Below are 22,199 nucleotides of genomic sequence, written 5' to 3' on the forward strand. Positions count from 1 at the left end.
TTAATTCCATAGTTCATTTAGTTCTTGGAATTATGATTTTAGTTCTGATTGCCCATTTTTGGTTAAGTATGATAAATGAATATTTTGTTTAAATTCATATCCTTTAGTTGGTTCATACTCTTTAGATTGTTTTATGCATTCGATCACATTAAGTACATAATATTAAGTTTAATTATGTAATTAAGGTTTATGAGATTTTAATTTACAAATGCTAACATATCCTTTTGGTTTGATATTGTTTGAATTTGTAAATTCAATTATTTCTCATAAATTTGATTTTTTATGCATTAAAACATTTTCCCATGGGCTTACAGTTTAAAAAAAAAAAAAATTTAAAGTATATATTCAGTACATTATTATTCAAAATGTTAGGTCTCTTTTGGTTTGGACTCATCGGTGTTTGAATATTAAGTTTATACTTTAAAATCTCATATTGTAAATTGCTTTAAGTTATGCAATTTATTTGGAGTATATGAGTTTAATGCCTAATTTTATGCATATTTGTCCACCGCATAATGTTATGTTTTTAAATTATGCAATTTTATTATACCTTTAGCAATGCATACTTTGAGATGGAATTATATTAGTTCCTATTTAAGTTGGACTTACGCATAAATTTTAGTTGCGGTAGTGCCTGAATTTAAGCACGTTTAGTCCGCTATTTTTAGTTCACCATTTAAGCTTTAATCATAGGTGAACCATACAGTTTACTGGTGTATACCCTACAGTTTTAGGTTCATACCCCCAAACAGTTATACATTAAGTATATATGAATCGGGGAGACATACTAGTTTTAATGGCCATGACTTAAGGACATCTTGAGCCACTAGTCTCCTTAGATTAATACTCTATCTAAGGAATTGGTTTTCAGTGAGACTTTGTCTTTAGCCAACTTTATTGGAGTATATTTAGATTTTCCCATCACAATCTGGTATAATCTGTTTGTCAAAATTTTAAGTATTCCTTGCCAATGTGATCTGATTTCGGTTCATTAAAGAATAGCCAAAGCATCTTTAATTTACTGAAGTCTCTTAAGTTTTCAATCTTGGTTAATTAAGGAATAGCTACAACATATTCAACTACCAAAGATTATTAAGTTTTAATCACATAAAGTTTAGGCATGAATTTGATAATTGTCTAGTGATCTTATAATTTTAATTTGGTTTTGGAGTAGCCACAACATCCTTAATCTGTTAAAATTATATATTAAGCGGTTTATTTTAATCACATAAAGTTTTGGACATATCATTTGTGACTAATTGTATGTAATATGATGGAATTTAGCCCACAGGCAATTTCGTTATATTTGTATAATTAATCAGGATGAAATACTGGACTACGGTCATAATTTAGCCCACAGGCAATTATGTATCGGAATGTAGTTTAGTAGTTTTATCAGTGGAGATAGAAATAAATAAATTTATTTACTTTATGGTTATTTGTAAATAATTTTCAGTTCTATCATGAAGTTTAATTTTATGATGTAAACTTTAGATCATATTTCTTAATTTGCCCACAGGGATTAAGAAAAGGAACATGATCTCTTAAGTTTTTTATCATAATGATAGCAATGAATCTTATTGACTAAAACTTTAGCCTACAGGCAAGTTTTGTGTCATTTGATTCTTCAACTCATTTGATAATGGTTTCATCATAAATAAATTTTTCAGTTGGATCTAATTGAGTAAAACTTTAGCCCACAGGCAAGTTTTATGTCACTAGATTCTTCTGGCTCTTTAGTAATTGTGAAAAATATTATCATAAGGGTTTCTTAATTGGATTTAATAGAATTAAAACTTTAGCCCACAGGCAAGTTTTATGTCAATAAATCCTTCAACCCATTAGATAATAATTTTATCACAATTTCTTAGAGTTATAAATTCAGTTCAATTATAATTCTAAGTTTCATGGTTTGCATTGGCAAAACATGTTTTTCAGTCACTTCCCAAAATTTAGTCACTTCTATTAATTAATCCACGAATCTTGCTCGTTCTTCGGACTAACTGTAGTAAGTTACGTGATTTGACATACATCTTTTGGATTCCATTAATAATAAAATGTATCTTTTGAGCCAAATTCTAACTTGGTTTTGGAAGGTGTATTTTTATTTTAGTATGTCCAACTATGGTGGGGAATTATATCTTCATTATTTAGTTGGACTTTAATTGGAACCAAAAATTGATTATTTAGTATGTCCAACTAATGGTGGGGAATTATGTCTTCATTTGTTAGTTGGTCAATAAATCAATTATGAGTATGTATGTTATTAAGTTCATTTTATTAATTTTGCTGAAGAATGTTTTAATCAGTGGGAGTGATCATTTAGAAAAAGATCATTAAGTTACTCCACTAAAGTTTATGGATTTAAATAGCTTCATACATCCTAAATTTGATTGTATGTCAAACAATAAGTCCATAAGATTCCACAAGTATTAATTTTGTATTTGTTTATATAAATTCATAAGTTCAAATTATTGAACATTTTGTTGTGCAACATATTTATTAAAATGTTGTAACAATATTGAGGAATTTATTAGAACAAAAGCATTTAACTTGTTGTACACTGTCATTTAATAAATTCTTCAGTGATGAATAGAGTCTTTAGTTTCTTCAAAATTGATCCTGGGCCATTTTGATTTGTAAGGCTCAAAATAATTTTGTCGGACATATAAGTAAGACTCATTATGTTCGGTTTAAAGTGAACATTGAAGTTATTTGGGAAGTTATGGTGTATGATTAAGATTCCAATTTTATGGACTTAGACCTTTGGTTTATTGTCTAAGTTATTGGAATGCTTCTGTGACTTGGCTATCTTTTGGCTATTTTTGATGAGTGGGAGTGACAGACGTGTCAACTCCAAGCTCTTAGCTGTTAGAGATAGTACTTAAAGTTAACTTATAAAGAAGTCATGGAATATAGTTAGCATTATGCTAACATTAAGAGATCTCTACTTAAGGCATGCTTATAAAGTTTTAGAGATCATACAGTGTACTCTTTTGTACAATTTGGATGCGTTTTCTCCTTCAGTTGTGCACATAATGTATTTTGAGAAACATCCCTTAAGGTACCGAGAATAAACGTAGGGTTTGTTCATTAAGGACCTAAGTTGGAGAATTAAAATGCATGTGACCATAATGGACACTACTCTGATTAAATAGAGGACATATCACTATGATTCGTGTGTTTTGTTCTTTGATGAAGGTTGTGCTAGTACTTGCACCAAGTGGGAGAATGTAAGATTTTCCCTAATAATATATATTATATATTATATATTAGGGCCTTAATTAAGTGGTGCAAGTTGACTAGGCTTATTAAGTGGTCTGGTTGGACTTAATAACTAGTAGTTGTTAGTCAACCAAACTCTGTGCCTAATATAACCTGGATTGATGGGATACAGGATTATGGATTAGACAGCACATTCAGTTACGGTACTCAGACCGCTCAGTAGACACCAATACACCATCTAGGGTTCTGAGTCAGGTCTGAGGCAAAACATGGCTAACGGTCTACCGTTAAGAGGCAACACAACAGGAACATCAACTATGGCTGGAGATCAACACGGCTACGCTTCCGCTATCATACGAGGTTAGGTTTCTCGTATACTATAGTTCAGTATAATTAGATTATTGTATATCTAACATGATAGTCGTCGAGGTTGAATTATTAGTCTATTCTTGCAAGAAATATAATGTTGATACCAATTCGATCTTGACATCACCTTCATTTCCATCCCTTAACAATGTATCTTCTTTCAAATCAATTTTTTTTATTGCGTTATTGCTTTAAAAAAAAAAAGGTGAAATTCGCTCATCCCGAAAGCTCCCCTCATGTTCTGACGTGAATTATGTGATAGGATAGTAGTGGTAAATCAGGGTGACTCGGCGACCATTAGATGGGAGAACCAGTGTCTGGAGCTCACTATATTGGACGTAACTCTCACATTATAACTGTCAAGATTCGATAGGATGGATTATATGTCATTGCCCACACGGCCACACCCAAACACCTTGTGCTCAGATGGCACCTCAGTGGCTCCCTGGAGGGAATGTCACAGGATCGAGCCTGGTGGTGGAGTATTGACTCTTTGGGTTGCATTAGTTAGAGAAAGTATAGAACAGATACTACCTTGTAATAGAGTTAATAGTGTTCAAAAAAAAAAATGTCATTGCCCACAATTTATTACCCACAAATTAATTAGCTTTCCCTGTGTGCCAAATTAAATCAATGCTAATTAATGCCGTATGAAAAATAAAAATAAAGTTAAAGAATATGAAATCTGAATGTTGTGTCTTTCAATCGTGAGACTTTATATTTATCTAAAGAAGCATGACCAACAAAGAAAGAAGAAATTCTATTTATATTCAAGCAAGGAAGAAAGTTAAAGGAACATTATTGGATGGATTATATATAGAAATGCTAGCTACATATAGAATAATCCATGCCATTAGTATATATAAAGAAAGTTCCTGATTTCATTATATTGATGTTTGTCAAGACCGAATAACTTTCATCATTATGCTATAATATATATATATATATATATATATATATATATATATATATATATATATATATAAAGTTATTTGTATAGCCGTTAGGGCCGCTATAATCTTCTTTACACTTATATAGAAATCAGCTACTTGTATAACAACTAGCATCACGATTGATCCATCATATCTTTGAGCATTGATCACTAACTGAAAAATAATCTCATAAGGTTATTATTTTTTCTGATTGTTAGACAGTATGCTACTTGCTAAATATCTTCGGGATTGATTTATCTTATGTTGGCTGTGTTATTGATTTTTGTAAGGAATTTTCTCGACACTTTGAGACAATGTCCTTTCAGATTACTAGCTTGGGGTTTTATCCTTCAATTGTATTAGTAGCAATATCTCTTAAACTTAAACGTGACATTAATAGATTACTTGGGGTTTTATCGCATCATAATAGCATACCAAGATAAATAATGAATTACCTTTATTTAATGGTCCTATTTGGTAAAATAGTTAGCATATCAGTTCAATTTTGATTAGTTTGATCACTATTAGCTGTTTGACTTGATTAAACAATCAATATGAGTGTTTGATTAGTTAATTTTTTTGTAAAGGCTTATTGCTCTAAAACACTAAAATTCAAAAAGCTGTTCAAAACAGCTTTTTTGATCATTTTTTGAGATTCATTTTTTTATGTAATTGCTAATATCTAATTTATCAAACATCTTTGTATAATCAGTTAATGTTATCAACTAATCAAACTCACTAACCCGATCAACTAATAGCTATCAGCTAATAACTATTTACCAAACACCCAATATCTTTTTAAAAAAAATGGGTGTAGCCAAATATTAATATTCCCCCTACTAGTGTACCATTAGAGAGCAAATGGAGCCCTTCCTTTACCACCTTTCGGCCGATCAGGTGCTGTATGTGTTGGCTGAAGAATCTTATGATTTTGTTTATTATTATTGTTGTTAATTTTTTATATACCATAATTTTTTTTAAACTTGAGCATTTGTTAGAGTCATTATAGGGATACAAAAAAATGTGTGAGCTAAGATGATTCTTGAAAATGTAATATTAATTTATGCATATATCAAATTTTTACTAAAAAAAATATTACCCGGTTCTTGTAGGTAATTTCATACTAGACCAACCAGAAAATTAACTCTCCAAACATATATTACACACTAACGCTATTAATAAAATTGAATTTTAAATTTTTATTTAAGAAAAATTAAATTTATTGGAGATAATCCTAATCAAGTTGGTTGAATAATTAACTTTATAATTATAAAATTCTAAATTATATTATTTATAAAAATTATTTATTAACCTTCTTAGTTTAAACAAATGACTCCTATAAGTAATCAAAGCAGATGGCAGGGCCTTCCCGTAAAATCAAAGAATCAAACTTATTATTATTACTAGCATTTTGTACGCACGATATACGAAAATTCATGCCCAATATTAAAACATTGATAAATACAAATAATTAAAAATTATAGTTGAATTATATATACACAAATAATATATGTATTTTGTAGAGACACATATATGGTTTATAATTCATAAAAATTTAATTGAAATATAATCCATCATTAAATTAATTTTGTCAAAAAAAAATTCATTAAATTAATTATATAATGATTTTAATAAAATGATAATTAAAAGATAGGAAAAAGATATCATAGATATAGGTCCTGTTTGGTAAAATATTGGCCTATAGGCCAATTTTGGCTTATTTGACCACTATTAATTGTTTGATTTAGTTAAAATATCAATATAAATGTTTGGTTAATTAACTTTTTGCAACTCCAAAAGGTTAAAATTCAAAATACTACTCCAAGCAACTTTTTCAATTAGCTTTTTGAGAAAAAAAATTATACCAAACAGCTATAAGCTAACAGCTAATTTACCAAACACTTTTCTACAATCAGCTAATGTTATCAACTATTTATACCCTCTAACTAACACAATCAGCTAACAACTAACAGCTATCAGCTAACAGCCATTTTACCAAACAGGGCTATAGGTGCATGGTAATAATGATGTAGTTATAAATGTTAAAGAATTAAAAAAAAAAAAAAGTAATGATGTTATAACGGTGTAAGGGTAGTTTTGTCTATTAACATTGAAGTGTACAACATTTAAAATAAAATGTATATATCTATTAGCATACAAAAAGAGAGACATAAATCAAGGATATAACATTAATTGAGACTTATTATATTTTTAGATTTAGATTATCCTTATTTATTTATTTTGTGGAGATCAAAGCTCACTATAAAAAGGCTTTCTTACGTCAACCATAGCGCAATATTGTGGGAACCGTACCGTACGCGGTTTACGTGGATTGTAACTTACCTCTTTTTTTTTTTTTTTTTTTTTTTTTTTTTTTTTTTTTTTTTTTTTAATTATAAGGGAAAGGGGATACCAATATATATAAACTACTTTATTAAATGTCACCTCCCAGAAGTAACTTGTTAACAAGCGTGTATATACAAACTAGGAGTGAATTCCATTTTTGGTCCTACTGTTATAGGGATCTTTCCACTTTTAGTCCACCATAATTTTTTTTGCCACATTACACCCACTGTTAATAAAATCGGTCCAATTTTAGTCCACGGTAGACTTTCCGTCATCTGGCCGTGATTTCAAGGGGTATTTCCGTCATTCTCTTTTGTTTCTTCTATTTTCTTGATTTTTTTGATTTATGGACAAGGGTCGGGGGTTGACCCTCGAGAATCCTGATCAGCGCGCTAGGTTCTTCACGAACAAGCCGGTTTTTGGGTTTAATCTGAGCCCACGCTTGAATCCGATTTACGCCAGCAGTAGTAGTGCTGCTGGCATGGTATGGTTACGATTAACCTCGACGTCGAGAAACGTGAGCCGCCCAATGAAGTTGACTTCTTCTCCGACAAGAAGGCTGATATCGTCATCAAGAAGGAGATAACCTTGCACGGCGAACCCGTCACCAAAGCTGATTTGAATGGAAATGTAATCATTTCATTTCTGGGTCGTTGAAAAACCAGTAAAAATCGATGCTTTTCTCAATTCTAACATTTCCGGTAACTCATTCGCAGACTGGTTTGCAACTGGCAATTGCCAACGCCGGGAGCAATAAATCCATGGTGGATGACATTGTTTCATCGGATATGGAGGAGCGACGAGCCAATAATGATGTAAGAAAACAATCATAAACCTTTCAATCATAAACCTTTGAACAGTTCGTCGTATGATTTTTTTTTTTTTTTGGTATGTCGTATTAATAATTCATATATGTATCTGGCCTGCAGCTGTCAGTGTTGCAAGTGGAGCTCGAAAAGATGAACGCTGAGAATCAGAGATTGCAAGGAACGACAGTTCCTGGAGTTGGTTCCCGGCGGCCGTGCGGCGGCGGGTCAGATAACAGATTAGCCGTTGCAGTCTCATACTTCATCGGAGGAAAGAACACTGTCTGCGGGTTCTCCCAGGAACTACACAGAATTGTCGAGGCATAAAGGGATTGCCAGGGAAGACAATCCAGATTCAGAAAGGTGGGCTCCTAATAAACTCCCAAAGTTGAATTCTTCCAAGTCTGTTGATCAAGCTATCGAGGTTACCGTGAGGAAAGGGAAAAGAAATGTCGTCAACAGCTTAAGGGAGAAGAGAAACAAAAGAGAATGACGGAAATACCCTTGAAATCACGGCAAGATGACAGAAAATACTAACTTGGACTAAAATTGGAACAATTTTATTAACAGTGGGTGTAAAATGGCAAAAAAAAATTATGATGGACTAAAATTGGAAAGGCCCCTATAACAGTAGGACCAAAAATGGAATTCACTCTACAAACTAGTATATATAATACGTGATAAGTGGTACAACCCACTATTCATTAAGTCATATTAAATTCGATAAATAAATTTTATTTCATAAAATATATTCTATTATGTTTTACTGGCACTCAAGTAGATAGAGAAAAGGGTCAAATAGACCCCTAAACATTACCCTAAAGGTCAATTAGCCCCCTAAACTTTTAAAAAGGTCAATTAAACACTCAAACATGCTAAATTTGGTCAATGAAGCCCAAACCGGCGAATTTTTCCGGCGGCCGGCGAATTAATTTTCCGGCCGTCCGGTCGTCTTCCGTCGGAGAAGACGACCGGACGGCCGCCTTCTTCATTGGAGAAGGCGGCCGTCCGGTCGTCTTCTCCGACGGAAGACGACCGGACGGCCGGAAAATTAATTCGCTGGCCGCCGGAAAAATTCGCCGGTGGCCGGATTTCGTTGCCGGAATTAAAATGACCGGTAAAAACAGGTTATTTATCGGTTTTTGGGCTTCATTGACCAAATTTAGCATGTTTGAGTGTTTAATTGACCTTTTTTAAAGTTTAGGGGGCTAATTGACCTTTAGGGTAATGTCTAGGGGTCTATTTGACCCTTTTCTCCAAGTAGATATAAAAATACAAACGAGTCGAGCCATTTATGAATTGTTAATGCCCAAAGATTGTATTTAAATAAGTAATTTCAATACCCAAAGATTGTATTTAAATAAGTAATTTAAAGTGCAAGATTATATAGGAGAAATTTATTATAGTTGTTATTAAAATTAATATTTAATTTGCATTTTTTTTTAAAAATAATTATCAAGATATATACTTATTGTAATTGGTATGGTATTAAGTAGTAGATACTACTTTTGGATGAAATTATTTTAAATTTTGTTAATTCGCTATTGGATAGATTTATTTGTCATTGTCTTCGCCATCATTGCTTATCGCTTCTTTTTTGTTGGTAGTGTCTCATGCATGTGTAATGGGGTTACTGCCTTACTGGGGCTAGTTTTCAAAAAAAAAAATCAGCTTTTGTCTAATTAGTTTTGTGTGTGTGTGTGTATATATATATATATAATGCTATCCACCCCTCCTAATCTCTCTCTTGACATAACACTTTTCATTTAATATAATGATTTAGTCTTTAATAATAAGTTAATGTAATAGAGCTAGTAGCATTCAAAAAAAAAAAAAAAAAAAAAAAAAAGTTAGTGGATCTCAATTCTTGATATCAAATTATTATAAGTCATGTTATGATGAATTTCAAGTACGATTGCGGGGGAGGGGGAGGGGGAAGAATTTTTATTTGTGCGGATGTCTGAGCGCATAATTTAATATTTTTTTAAAAAAAAAGAAAAAGAAAAACGCAATCTCAACTAAAAATTCAAATTGATAATTGAAATGTACATTTATGTTTTATATTATATTATTATACGCTAAACAATTATTTCTTGATTCTGAAGTAAAGCATCCCTTTCCTGTAACTTTCCAAGAAAAGGAAGAAGAAAAAATAAATAAATAAATAAATAAATAAAGAAGAGAGTAAAGACTAAAGAGGTTTGAATTAAGCAGTAGTACAGTTGAGACTACAACACACGTACTCGAAAATCTTAATGTGGGAATTTTTGCCTTACTTACTGCCAACAACCTAGTACCTCTTTGGATTTCATATTTCAACCCATCATGCTCAAATCTCTCTTTTTTGCTTTTTATCAATGAAACTAAAGTGCCTCCACAATTCTTCATCATCTATCTCAATTTAAAAGAACCCTCCAATTTATTTGATCTCCCCAATTCAATTCAGCCATCTATCTAAGCTGTTAATTGTTATTAGGGTTTGAATTTTTTTTTTATTTTTACCTAGCTTTATCCTCGGTTCCCTCTTCCCTATTATGCTTTGCTTTGGATGAGAGGAAGTTTCCTATTCTATTTTAATTAATTTTTTGAATGCTACTGTCTCTGTTATAGTGTAGTATCTATTCATATACTTTCTCAACCCAGTGAAACAATAACGCCTCCACTGAGGCTCAAACTCACAGCCTTCCAAATGGAAGTCCAACCCGGGTACCTTTAGACCACATAGTCTTGGTCTATAAAAGTAGAGTTAATTTCATTTTTTTCCCTAAATTTATAGGTGACAATCTACTTTTAGTCATTTTTATCAGAACATTCATTTTTTGTCATAGTATTATTGTGACATGACCAATTTTGGTCCTTTATAAAAAAAAAAAAAGCATTCAAATTTCGTTAAATACAAAGGCATTTCGCTCTTTAATTATGATTTTTTTCAAAAAAAAAATAAACATAAAAAATATAACGGATCAACGCACTTTGTATTAAAAAGATCAAAATGTCCTTCAATCAATAATTAATATTCTACCTTAACATCTCCGATCTGCTTCTAGAATAACAAGTTTAAAATGTTAGTTTAACCATTTTGATTTTAATAAAAGAAAAGTTACCTCAATAAATTAATACTTAACAAAACATATAAATATGATAAGGATGGCCATATAGCATACATGATATGCTGAATGAATGTGTCAATTCAATGTAATTTTATGTAGAGCTAGCTTCTTGATCAATAACTTGATTATTATGATTATGATTATGACCATAATTTGATCTTATACAAACTAGCTAGGATTATCTAGCCAATTGTTGTTGACAAGAAATAGTGCAAAGATGAAATTACGGAAGCTAGCTAGCTAGGGAAGAATTCATATGATAATTGTTTTTAATCTAAGAATTTGAGTTGCTAGCTTTAATTTCAACCCTTTATTTATCTTCTATCCTCTTACCCTTTGCCAAGTTTCACTGAATGACAAAGTTTTCAAATAAGTGGGCTTGTCATTTATTTATAAATTGATGGATCTGATTTGACTTTACGGTACAATTATATATATATATATATATATATATATATATATATATATATATATAATCTAGATAAATGATTAAGGTGATGATGGAGAGATAAATCAAGCCTCACCGTAAGTAATCATGTGTGACAGTGTGAGTGTTTAGTTTTAATTTGTTTATTTATAGTACTATTGTAGTTAAATATCATATAGTTATATATTTATTAACTGAATGACTATGTTAATTACTTGGTATTACTTCATCTTTGTATCAAGCAAATATATGGAATTGCCACAAAAAAAAAAAAAAAAAATCAGATTAATCAAACTTTTATGTGGCCCCTTTTTTATCGTTTCAAAAAGTATTATTTGATTATATAATATAAGCACTGTGTGAAAAGTGATATGATATGTTGTCGCGATGTAGATGATATCATAGGATTAGGTATCCTAGATTGTGATTCGACCTTGGGAAAAGTTGATTAAGAATCTTAATTAGCATAAACTAAGGACTTAAGCATCAATCTTGTCTCTTTAATGAAGTGATTTTAGTGATCTTTAATTGCCAATCTAATTAATTATACCTAAAACTCTTATTGGATTTTGTGGAGCCAAAGGTTTTGTTGATGCTTTATTCTTGCCCCACTAAAACCACAAGTACTTCATGTGCAGAAGATAATGAACCGGATTTGCACTGTCGGATTGTGCGATTCTCACATGGAGATGATATTAGTAAACGCTAATTAACGTCAATAATAATCTATTCTTAATCATGACAAATCTTATTTGCTTGCTAGTTTTATGAATGCACAATAATTAATGTTGTCAATGTATGTATAATTGTATATGTACACAAATGATAGTTAGTTGTAAAATGATACTTGAGCTAGAGACGAGGTGTTCTTTCTGACTACGTAGTAATTCTCACCGAAAGTACTAATGATATTTATCTAGACCTAAGAGGGGAGCTCATACTATGTTAGAAGGAGGTTTAGAGGGTCAAATTTAATCAAGTTTATGTCATTAAAGCGTGACACTGACTATTAAAAAAATATAAGAAAATAAAGTTACACATTTGATCGATCTTGAATTGACAATTGCTACTACATGTTGTGCAGTCTTACATTTTTGTAAAATTGCACATTCATTAGTAATATATAACTTTTGGTATAGTGGTAAGCATTTAATCTCCCCATCCTAAAAAACCAATATATATAATGGGGAATTCTATTTGCACCACCCTAATTGCTATTTACACCACCATTTGATAGGTGTAATATCTTTATAGGTAGTGTAAATAGAAAAATGTTATTTGCACCGCACCACCTTCATTAAGTGTAGTCAAACATTATATTTTTTAAAAAAATATTTATTAATTTTTTTTATTTAAAAATAAAAACATTATTAAAAAAAAAAACAAAACAAAACAAAAAACATCCCCTCGCCTTCTCTGGTGAGAAGGCAGCCCAATGGGTCTCCTTCTCCGGTGAGAAGGCGACCGTACCCACTGGACTGCCTTCTCACCGGAGAATGCGAGAAGTTTTTTTTTTTAATGTTTTAATTAATTTAAAAAATTATTAATACAATCTCGTAAATCATATTTGACCAGAATAGTGTAAATAACAATATGAACACCCATATGGCAATTTACACTACCTATAAGATTGTTGAATTTATTATCATTTTTACAATTCCAATATATTTTATACATACTTTTCATTTAACTAGAGGTGGTACAAATACAAACACCCTATATAATAATCCATTAACAACAAGACAAACGGTTACTAGTAATATTAAAAATCTAAGTTAGATTTGTAATCGATTTGATTTAGAAATTTGATAAATTAGAAGAGGTAGTAGTGTGAACATTGAACAGAGATCGATGGAGATCAATTTTGTTGCTGCTCAAAACCCTAAGTACATAGGAAATCTTTGATTAGCTGGACTTGCAGACGACAAAAAAGATACAATCAAGTTTTTTAAATCTTTATTTCTTTTTTTTTTTTTTTAATTTATATTTACATGACATCCTATGCTTCATTGAGAAAAAAATAAAGTAGCCCACAGTATTTATTACTTCTTTTTAGCGATGAAACAAACTCATAACTATATCTGATGGTATGCATTAATTGTGTAAACCCCATCATTTGTGATCTTAGCCAGAAAAGAACCACAATGAAGTAAACAAACTCATGTTGTCTTTAACTGACTGATTGAAATAAACAAGTTAATAAGTTGCTCTTACTAAAAGTCGAACTAATAATTTTATGGTTACCAACACAATAGTTTGATTACATTTTTATCAATAAAATTATGATACGTGACGAAAGTTTTAATATTCGTTTTTCAATTCAAACTAGGATGACTTTTTCAAGGGATTTAAGAGGTGGATCCATTAAGTATTCCAAACTAGGTTGACCAGTAGGCAACCTGCTACCTACTTTTATGTTACGGATTAATTTATTTGTGTTACATTTTCTTGGCTTAGCTGGCCCATACGATGTTTGAGCGGTTCAATACATGTGCAGCCGTCGAAAGTGTACTGTTCATCATAGTTTATAACTTTTTAGTACAACATTTAACTAATATTGTACATCACGCCAAACTTAAACTTATATTATTTTTCTTTAACTTTTTCCTCCAACATATTGGTTACTACCTTAAAATATGCTAAGGAAATTGTCAGAAAGTATATACTCACACAACAACCATATCTCGTGAGTAATGAGTAATGACTGATTGCCATGTTAGTAATGGGAGTATAATTTTAAAATGTGTAATATAACTCTCTCTCTCTTCTCTCTTCTCTCTTAAAATGTGTGTGTGTATATATATATATATATATATATATATATATATATATATAGGCACGCTTATGTGAGAGCAAATGTCCAAGAAAGAACTGAGAACCAATCGTAATCGTCCATGTGTCCAGACTTAACGGATCATATGTAATTAAAAAAAAAAAAAGATGCAGTGACATTTCCATAAATGACTCAAATTTTGGTGCAAGTAACATGTGTTAAAAGTACAAGTAACTGGTGTAAATGTGCAAGTAAAACGTGCAAGTAAAATCACTTAAAAGTGCAATCATTTTCACTTAATAGTGCAAGTAATTTACCTTTTTAACATTGGTGCACATAATGATAATGTTTGGTGTAACTAATGATAACGTTAGGTGCATCTAATATTGATGCTCAATGTACACTATTTGTTGCACTTTAAATACATTTTACTTGCACTTAGGTGCACTATATGAAACTGTTACATGCATTTTAATTAACACAATTTACTTACTCGGAGTTCAATTATGTACACGCCATCACCATGTTTTTCTTATAAACAAAATAAATAAATTATATTTTTGGTCCATTATATCTGTACACGTGAACAGCTGCGATTGATTCTCAGTTCTCTCTTAGTCATGTATATGGTTCTCACCTGATTTGTACACACACAAAAAGATGGGTGATCAATGGTTGATATTTTAAGTGCATAATACAACTCTATTTTATTATCACAATTTTTTGTATATATCCTTCGATTTGACAATTATTGTTGGGTAGATGCTTAAAAAGTCGAGTCTCTTGTCATTGAAACGTGACAGTTATTGAAATATATTTATATATACACGGATGGAAGAAAAAAATTGGGTCAGAAGGAAGTAAAGAAAACCGGGTATCACAAAAAGTTTTTCAAAAATAAAATGAAGAAGCAAAAAAGAAAATTTAGAAAAAAAATGCCAAGTCATCGTCCACGTCAACATGCAACCTGCTATCAGGTAAAATTACATACATTTAGAGTGTTGAGTGACCTAATTGTACTTTTTTCATTCAGTGACTATATTGCACTTTCACGTTTCGTTCAATGGTCAATTTGAACCTTATTCCAAAAAAAAAAAAAAAAATACAAGATCAAAAATATTTATCACATGTTTTTTTTTAATAAGGATTTTGGGTATGATTTTTGAGAAGATCAAAAAAAAAAATGTGTGAAAAAGAACTCAAAAGCTTAACGGGCATTTCAGAATGGCCGCCAACTATAGTTGTCACACTTGTTTTATGTATTTTCTTTTTGTTTATTTTATTTTCTTTCTCTCTCTTGATTGGCCCTCGAAATCTGACAAACCCTAGCAAAAATCCTTGTGAAAACTACAACTAATGTAATTGCACTAAGTAGTACATCCTCAAATACAAAAATAAATAAATATAAATAGATAAAATAAAAACTCTATCCAAACAACTTCCTATAGCTAGGATTTTTGTCCATAAAAACTGTGGGCTGTTAAGCTGTTAGTTAGAACTTAAATAAACCATTAACTACATTTAATTATGTTTAACAACTTTATTTAGATGGTCGGCGGACACTAATATTAATTAATTATTTTTGTCTAAACTCAAAATAAGATAATTGAGTAATTAACACTTCTTTCACTGGCGTTTATATAAAGTTAGCCCAGAACTGCTCTTCTATTTTCGGCCCAACCTTGGCAGTTCGGCCCGGTAGATTTATCAAGCCCAGCAAAATCGAAAATTAGTGTTGGGATGAGTTCATGAGACGTTATGCTATGGAATCGTGCCCAGCGTGCATCATGGGCACGGTAACGGTGCCTGACGGCACCGTTATCTTTCTCTTTTTTTTTTTCTTTTTTTTTTTTGTAAAAAAAAAAATTATTTTCAGACCGGTTCGTTATAGGAGCATATATTCACAGCTTTGTGTTCATAATTTCATAACTGTACATTCATAATTCCATAACTGTACATTCATAATTCCATAACTGTACATTCATAATTCCGTAATTGTACATTCATAATTCAATAACTGTAAATTCATAACTTTCGAAGCTCTATGTTCATAATTGTAAGTTCATAATGTCAGAGTTCTATGTTCATTATTTCATAACTGTACGTTCATAATTTCATAACTGTACATTCATAATTCCATAACTGTACATTCATAATTTCATACTATATATTCATAATTCCATACCGAACATTCATAATTTTCGAAGCTCTATGTTCATAATTGTAAGTTCATAATTCGATAAATGTACATTCATAATTCTATAACTGTACATTCATAATGTCATAACTGTATATTCATAATGTCATAACTGTATATTCATAATTTCATAACGAATATGCCGTTAACGCCGTTAACGGCGTTTTGAACAATTTTTTTTTTTTTTAGTTCAAACGACATCGTTTTCAGTGAAAACGACGCCGTTTTAGCGCCGTGCGCATAGCATAATTTGCCTGAGTTCATGTAGTTTGGAATATAATTCGGCAAAATCGAAAATTTGTGTTAAAAAAAAAAAAAAAAACATTTAAGGATAAGGAGAGATACGTGGCAGTTGCTTTCCAGATCAGCAGTTCGTAGATGAACATGTTGTAGTTGAAAAGGGAAGATTTTGTGAAGTGGTAGTTGTGATCTTCAATTCATTCATCTTTCGTACGTAGGTGTCAATGGATTCTAGTCCTTCTCTTGTTGGTGAAACTACCGAATCTTTGCTACCTAGATTTGACACGTGGCATGCTGACCTGGCGGCATGATGCTTGAAAATAGGTAAGCTACTTTCTCCTCCACGTGGTCCAATAACATCTCGCCATCTTTACGTTTACGTCGCTGTCAAATGTCAATGAACTAATCACAAGTGAAAAACTGGTTTCTAGTACCTAGTGGGACCTAGCAATTCAAGGTCAAAGTCGGTAATAACTTTGCCCTTGCCAGTTCTAAATTTAAATTTTGATATTGTTTTTTTTTTTTTTTTTTAATCTTTGAATTCAAATTTAATAGACTTGAACCCTTACTTGGGTCGTTTCTTCTAAAATCCTAGTACCAAATAAGCACACGATTCTAACTTTAGATAGCTTTTACTTCAAACTCTTTTATGTTCTTTTTTAGTTGTATCAATTCCAAGCACCATCACTAATGATAAAGACAATTAAATCAAAACTCTGATCTAACTCTAACATAAAACTCAGCTCAAAAGTGCAGATTTAGTCCCAATTAAATATCACTACATAATCTTTTATGAAATCGATATGAGATTGTAAAATCCTCATAAAGGACTAAAGTGATACGTTTTTAATAAAATGTAAGCAATAAAAAAGTTACATTATTTTTAATAATCTATAAATCAAAACATGTTATTTTTCAACACAATGACTAAAAGTAAAAAAAATATAATAGTCAATGGGCTAAATATGTAAAATTTTTGAAAAAAAAAAAGAAAAAGAAAAGAAAAGAGGTACAGTAAACCGATCAGAATAATGTCCAGCTCTAATGACCAAATATGTAATTAATGTACCTTAAAAACACTGAATATAAAAATGTAGAAAATCAAAAATTAGTTAATTATTGAAAATTACTACAAAATAATAACTTACATACATCAAAATATTATTTTTGAAATTGAAGCGCAACAACATATATTTGTAATCTTTCATAAGTAGTTAAATATACACGTTTTATTTTATTTTTAAAATATAACATCTTTATGAACCAACATCAAACATATTATAGCGAGATATATTAGCTATATATAACTACCCATAATTATCCCATATATATACCCAAAAGAGCTAGCAAGTATTGTAGGTTGTGGTTAATATATTAAATGCCATGCATTTAGTAAGCTGAGTTGGTCGAAAGCAATGGGTGAAGCAATCATCCACACAAAATACAACTAATTAATTTATTGTTTGCAATTTGATCTTCAAAGTACTGTACCATGCTACTTAAGGCAATTCAAGTGGCCTGCATTTTTCAATTAAAGTTTTGGAAAAAGTTTATGTAATATATGGCCTTGAGCAAGCTAAGCTTCCTGATGATACTACATTAAATTTGATAATATCATCATGTTTTATAATTTTGTAAAAAATTAAACACAGTTAATCAATGTAGGTGTTTGCATAAAATTAAATGTAGTTAATTAACAGCCCGACCTTATAATAGTTAAAAAATTTAATATAAATTTTGAATACTGAGACTCATATAACGACTGCATGTTAATTAATAATATCAGGCTTATATATATGTAATTAGGTAATGGCATTGCCAAAATGCAACTACCCTATATATATATATATATATATATATATATATATATATATATCCAATTAATTAAGTAGAATATATGGATGAGGTGGAAGCTAAGGAGGATTTATATATCTTTGACTTTTCCAGTATATACACTGCAGATAGTAATGAAATGCACGAGCTTCCTCACCTGCACTTCCAAAAGATACAAAACTAATAATTAATAATATTTCATCAACTCCTCAACATATCATATCCTTAGCTTGCAAGCTTAGCTGGTTATATCTCACTTTAATTTGTTTCCCTCACGAGACCCTATTTAGTATTTAGTATTTAACCCCCTCTCTCTTCCCATTCATTTCCACACCGCCAACATTATATATATTATATTAACCAAAACATAAATCCTCAAACAACAACAACCAAGAAATTAAACTAATGTCTTGTCCTTTGCTTGTCATCCTCCTCCTCCATTTCTTCCTCCTCCTAACTCCCTCCCCTTCCGCCGCTGGCCCCGGAATCACGTCCGGTGTGGCGGCCGCCGCGAGGCTACCGGGGATGAGGTACAAGGGCGGGACTACGACGGTGATGATGAACTCGTTTAAGCCGCCTGGGGTCGGGAGTGAAAAGACGACGACGGGGTTTAAATTCCGTGGCGGGGAGGGTGTGGAGGAGTGCATGCCGAAAGGGTTCCGCCGCTCGTCGGCGCCTAGTCGCTACATAAACTATCACACGCTTGGTTCCTCGGCGGCGTGTTCTTCCGGCGAGAAGAAGGGCAAAGCTCCATGAAAATTTATGTGGTTTTGCATGGCGGTGCTTAATTATATTAGTCTCCCTTGTCATCATTATGTATATTTTTTCTTCTTTAGTTTTTTTTTTTTTTTTAATATTATATCCATATAATGTAATTAATTAACGGCAATAAAATAATATATATCGAATATTTGAATCCATGCAGACACAATGCCCATTACCCACAAAATTTATTAACTTATATATTATGATTGTTTGTTTATTTTTAGATCTATTTTTACATTGACAAGAAACTTGTGATCAGATGACTGTGTGACTCCCCTTAAGAGAAGGTCACATGATCAAATCCCGGCGGTGGGTATATATCTCATCTGTATATAGTGCATGTTATTGCAGTGCACATTCTTGACGAGGCATTGAGAGGATTGGCCGGATTGCACCTGATGATAATAGTTTAGGTCAAGATTGTCATCACTCGACTTAAATTTATATAATTTGGAGTTTTTTCTTTGTATATACACAAAAGAAAGTTTAATTTATATACATGGTGCATGCTGTGTATCACATGTGTAGTGTACACCTAATGTTTGAATATAATTTCTTTTTCTTTTTTTTTTTTTTGTGGTAAAAAAATGATGTATAAATTTTAAAATTTTTGAAATATGTGGATGTAGTCAAAACAACATTTATTTATATATAGTCTTCTTATTCTTCTAGTTCTAGCTACTTCCTTCTTGTCGGATTCACTGTGCCTAATGCCATTATGCCAACACTATCTCGTGAATGTTACATTGCTGCCAAGGTCAATTGAATTTATCAAATGTTTCCATGACGTATTATAATTAATTAATTTTTTAAAAAATCATCTTAAATAAATATATATACTACATCAGATTAACCAAGACTATATGGTCTAATGGTACCCGGGTTAAATTTTCATTTGGAAGGTTGTGTGTTCGAGCCTCAATGGAGGTGTTATTGTGTTATTGGTTCTTGGTGTTTCAGTAGGTTGAGAAAGTATATGAACAGATACATTGAACATTAGATTATATGCACGATAAATTTGTGGTATGCTATAATTATTTATTTACTTTCTATATATAGTCACTTTAAAAAATGTATGTACTATACTTTAATTTTGATATGTTTTATACTTCTAGTATGCTATAATTATTTATTTACTTTCTATATATAGTCACTTTAAAAAATGTATGTACTATACTTTAATTTTGATATGTTTTATACTTTTAGCTTCGTGCATGTCTATAGAAATATTAAATTCGTAGTTTCTTCGTGCTCTGATCGTGTTCGTGTATCGTGCTATTGTATATTAAAAATTTTAATAACAAGTTATTTTACAATCTATCAAAATTGATGTTAAAAAATCTCAATGAAACTCATAGTTTCATTGTCAATGTTTTGTTAGAGTATCACTCCAGCAAAAAATTCATTTATTCAAGTCGAAGGTGACAAAACATGCCAAGGATGTCCCTCTAGAGTGGGAAGTCTCTTGTCATATCGGGTCCATGACATATGGACTATCTTTACATGTATTTTTGTCTTTTTAAAAAAAAATATGTATTGATTTTATTATTACATATATTAAAAAATTAATATTTTAACATCAAAATGTAAAAGTATTACATTTGTCTTTATAAGTGCAACATTACTTATAAAGAAAAATATGATGAGATCAGGAAGTTTGAATTTCAAAATTAATGTCACACAGTTACACCAGGAAGAGACCTATAGAGAGACTTCCACTATAGTCTCCTAAACTCTAGGTAAGACTAAACCAAAGGAAAGAGAGCCACTTATTACAAAGCATATAATAAAACATTATTAAAACATTAATAACACTAACAAATATAATACTTTTGATGAAAAAAGTAATACTTTTACATCAAAATATAAAAGTATTATATTTGTACTCAAAAGTATTATATATGTTTTTCCTATAAGTAACAAATATTTTATTCATGATCTAATATTATATTTGCTAGTATAAGTATTATATTTGCATATTAACTCGACTCGACCCGTTGTAGACTTGTAGGATCCGTGAGACGATTTAATTTTTTGCCTAAAAATTTTGATGTATATGTTATAATGATTTTCTTATGAGGAAAGACAAATAAAAAGGAACACTATATCTTTCTCTTTTTTTTTTTTGGAAAATGACACTTTTTCCTTGATTAATATGCTTATGGCGTTTTTTCCCTTGGTTATTAATGTATCAATATTTGTCCCTTCAATTATATTAAAAATGACGGTTTTTCTCTTTATTGTTAAATGAACATTTTTTACCTTAATTATAAGTATTTTATTTATTTATTTCCCCAACAAATTATTACTTATATGTAGCAATGAGTAGGGTTCGATTCGAACCTAACAAGACACTGTACCAATCGAACCAAAATAGTAGGGACAGATTTAATTTGATTACGGTTTAGAAACGAAATAAAATAAAATAATTATTGAATTTATATTATTTTAAAAATAAGAAATAGAATTTACAAAAATTAATTAATTAATTTTGAATTGGCGGTTCAAAATCAAAACTGGAACCAAACCGAACTGATTTATCATTTACCAATAGTGTTTGATCATTTTCATATTTATTCTAATTCGATATATAATTAAATATGAATGCGATTCGATTTCGATTCACAGTTCTGGGAAATGATGAATTGTAATCGGAACCTTTTAGGAAGGTTCCAATTTTGATTTGAACCGCCAATTAGGTTCCAGTTTACCGTTCTTAGAAATGATAAATCAGAATGGGAACCTTTTAGGAAGGTTTCAGTTTGGGTTTGAACCGACAGTTCAAAATTTATTTATTTTTGTAAATTCTATTTATTATTTTTAAAATGGTCTAAATTCAACAAATTTTTTATTTTATTTTTGTTGCTTCTGAATCGTAACCAGGACTGTCCCTACTATTTCGGTTCGATTGTTACACTGTATGGTTAGGTTCGAATCGAACCGTGATCATCCATTGATATAAATAATAATTTGTTGGGGAATTTAAGGATAAAAATGTCCATCCAACATAAAAAGAAAAAATTACCACTTTTAACCTAACTTAGTGAAAAAATATGAATAAATGAATAACTCATTGGAAAAAAATGTTATAAACATATATCTCGGGGTGGAAATTTACATTCCCCACTTTTTTGTCTTTATTTTTTTTCCCCAACTTCTTCTTAAAAAATTAGAAAAAG

General features: G+C 30.7%; 1 protein-coding gene across 1 annotated transcript; it reads left to right on the forward strand.

Annotated features, from left to right (window-relative positions):
* The first annotated feature begins 7,199 nt into the window (after nt 1–7,199).
* On the forward strand, nt 7,200–8,168 carry LOC109192288 (WRKY transcription factor 6-like). The gene is made up of 5 exons (XM_019342862.1): nt 7,200–7,353; nt 7,392–7,499; nt 7,586–7,684; nt 7,799–7,873; nt 7,920–8,168. The coding sequence occupies exons 1-5, from the start codon at nt 7,216–7,218 to the stop codon at nt 8,166–8,168; spliced, it is 669 nt and encodes a 222-aa protein (XP_019198407.1). The 5' UTR covers nt 7,200–7,215.
* The last annotated feature ends 14,031 nt before the right edge of the window (nt 8,169–22,199 follow it).

The sequence above is a fragment of the Ipomoea nil genome, unplaced genomic scaffold (assembly GCF_001879475.1).
Source record: "Ipomoea nil cultivar Tokyo-kokei standard unplaced genomic scaffold, Asagao_1.1 scaffold1770, whole genome shotgun sequence".
Lineage (NCBI taxonomy): Eukaryota > Viridiplantae > Streptophyta > Magnoliopsida > Solanales > Convolvulaceae > Ipomoea > Ipomoea nil.